The 2,410-nt window shown below is 32.0% G+C and overlaps 1 protein-coding gene across 1 annotated transcript; it reads left to right on the top strand.

Annotated features, from left to right (window-relative positions):
• The first annotated feature begins 596 nt into the window (after positions 1–596).
• Positions 597–2,410, top strand: LOC123227347 (peroxidase A2-like). The gene is made up of 4 exons (XM_044652117.1): positions 597–891; positions 976–1,167; positions 1,442–1,607; positions 1,820–2,410. The coding sequence occupies exons 1-4, from the start codon at positions 658–660 to the stop codon at positions 2,236–2,238; spliced, it is 1,011 nt and encodes a 336-aa protein (XP_044508052.1). The 5' UTR covers positions 597–657; the 3' UTR covers positions 2,239–2,410.

The raw sequence follows: 2,410 nt of genomic DNA, 5'->3' as shown, positions 1-2,410 counted from the left end.
AATGATAGGAATGTCTATTCATTTGCATATAAAAAAGCAGTTGCATTGGTGAATTGATTATCTCAGATTAAAGGCAAGTGACAGTAATGTTTAATTTGAAGACTAAACATATAAATAAAGTAAGATCAAGCTAGATTGTTTTGTGCTATAGTCCACCTCATATTTATGTACTTCATAATTTTAAAGTTAATTGCAATTTCCCACTTAAAGTATTATTAAAAATATTTCTTTTAAAAAAAATTGATACATTAATTTATGCTCTGTTTTCACTACTATTCTAGGGTTTCTTCATTTTATTTTTAACCCATTTAATTATTTAACAATATCAGGAAAATGGAACTTTCCTTTCAAGTTTTCACCTAAAAAGTAATCAACTATTCTCTTTAAAGATTGAGAGACAGGAACCCACCAACAAGAAAATTAATTATATCAAAATCAACTTTCGTATTATTGCTGACTATTAAGCACCAATGTTAGAAAAATCACGGGTTCACATTGCTGACCAATTGCATGCTTACCCTTTAATTTATTTTCTTTGTTACCAAACGAAAGACTTTAATGACATGACATTTCTATATATCTAACCCTTTGGTGATTTCTTAGTGCATTGCAGTTAGTTAACACAAATTGATTAATTTATTCTCTCACTAATCGTCAATGGCTCCGACAAGCTTCTCTTCTTCTCCTTATTATTTTTCTTTCTTGGCTGCAATAATTTGTTTAGTTTTAGTGTTTCATCAAGCTCAAGCTCAATTGAGTGCAACGTTTTATGCCACCACTTGCCCAAATGTGTCCACCATTGTCAGCAATGCCGTGCAGCAAGCTTTGCAATCTGATACTCGAATCGGGGCCAGCCTTATTCGCCTCCATTTCCATGATTGTTTTGTTAATGTAATATGTTAATTATCGAATGAGAATTTTCTTGCACATGAATTCGGATTTATATTTTTGTTGTTTTTATTTTTTATATTTCAGGGTTGTGATGCTTCATTATTGTTAGATGATAGCAGCAGCATTCAGAGCGAAAAGAATGCAGCCCCTAATGTTAATTCCACCAGAGGATTCAATGTTGTTGACAACATCAAAACTGCCCTCGAAAATGCTTGCCCTGGTGTTGTTTCCTGTGCAGACATTCTAGCTCTTGCTGCAGAATCTTCTGTTTCTTTGGTAATGTTGATCGGAAAGAATAATTTATATATTCAAATAAATTATATAAATTTATTTATATAAATTGAGATAATAATATCAAATTAATAATTTTGAAATGAGAAAAAAAAAAAAGGTAAAAATTCAGTTTACTTGATTACAAACTATCATCTCAATTTATTCAAACAAATTTGTATAATTTATTTGTAAATATAATTTTATTATATTTTAAAACGATATTTCTGATAACTTTGATAGAATTAATAGTTAATTGCATGTACATATGTGCCTGCAGTCAGGAGGGCCTTCCTGGACTGTACTTTTAGGGAGGAGAGATAGCTTGACTGCCAATCAAGCTGGAGCCAACACTTCAATTCCCTCTCCTGTAGACGGTCTAACCAACATCACTGCCAAATTCTCTGCGGTTGGTCTAAACGCGACGGATCTCGTTGCGTTATCTGGTAAGGCTGCCTAGGAATAAACTCTTTTTGACAAAGAGTAACACTATATATATATATATATATATATATATATATATATATATATATATATATATATTTTATAAATTTATATATAAAAAAAAATTATCACGTTAATTTATATAAATAAGTTTATATAATTTGTTTATAAGTATAATTTTTAATATTAACATAATAGTTGTGTTATTATATAGGGGCGCATACATTCGGACGAGCCCAATGTCGATTGTTCAGCAACAGGCTATACAATTTCAGCGGCACAGGCAACCCAGATCCAACCTTAAACACAACATATTTAGCAACTCTGCAACAAATTTGCCCACAAAACGGGAGTGGAACAACCTTGACAAATCTTGACCCCACAACTCCTGATGCATTTGACAGTAATTATTTTACAAATCTGCAGAACAATCAAGGGCTTCTACAGTCAGACCAAGAATTATTTTCTACTTCTGGGGCTGCCACGGTCTCTATTGTGAACAGTTTTGCCAGCAGCCAAACAGCCTTCTTCCAGAGCTTTGCTCAGTCAATGATCAATATGGGAAATATCAGCCCATTGACTGGTAGCAGTGGAGAAATTAGATCAGACTGCAAGAAAGTTAACGGAAGCTAATTAATTAGTGTGCTTAATTTATAATCAACCTCGTTTGAAATTTTATAAAGGTTTGGAAGTTCAATAGTAAAATGTATTGTTGGATCAGGATTCTCTTAAGGATCTGATACGATAGATGGTGTGATAAATATACAAGAAAACCTCATATATGGATATCCTTTTTTTCTTTTTA

This window comes from Mangifera indica, chromosome 10, assembly GCF_011075055.1.
Source record: "Mangifera indica cultivar Alphonso chromosome 10, CATAS_Mindica_2.1, whole genome shotgun sequence".
NCBI classification, from domain to species: domain Eukaryota; kingdom Viridiplantae; phylum Streptophyta; class Magnoliopsida; order Sapindales; family Anacardiaceae; genus Mangifera; species Mangifera indica.
Note: the sequence above shows the minus strand (reverse complement) of the source record. Positions and strands in the feature narration are given on the sequence as shown.

Bases quoted from the DNA above. Each gene is read 5' to 3' on its own strand.
- LOC123227347 (XM_044652117.1), top strand. From the start codon at position 658: ATGGCTCCGACAAGCTTCTCTTCTTCTCCTTATTATTTTTCTTTCTTG. The intron at 892-975 runs GTAATATGTTAA...TTTATATTTCAG, and splicing joins TCCATGATTGTTTTGTTAAT to GGTTGTGATGCTTCATTATT. The intron at 1,168-1,441 runs GTAATGTTGATC...ATGTGCCTGCAG, and splicing joins CAGAATCTTCTGTTTCTTTG to TCAGGAGGGCCTTCCTGGAC.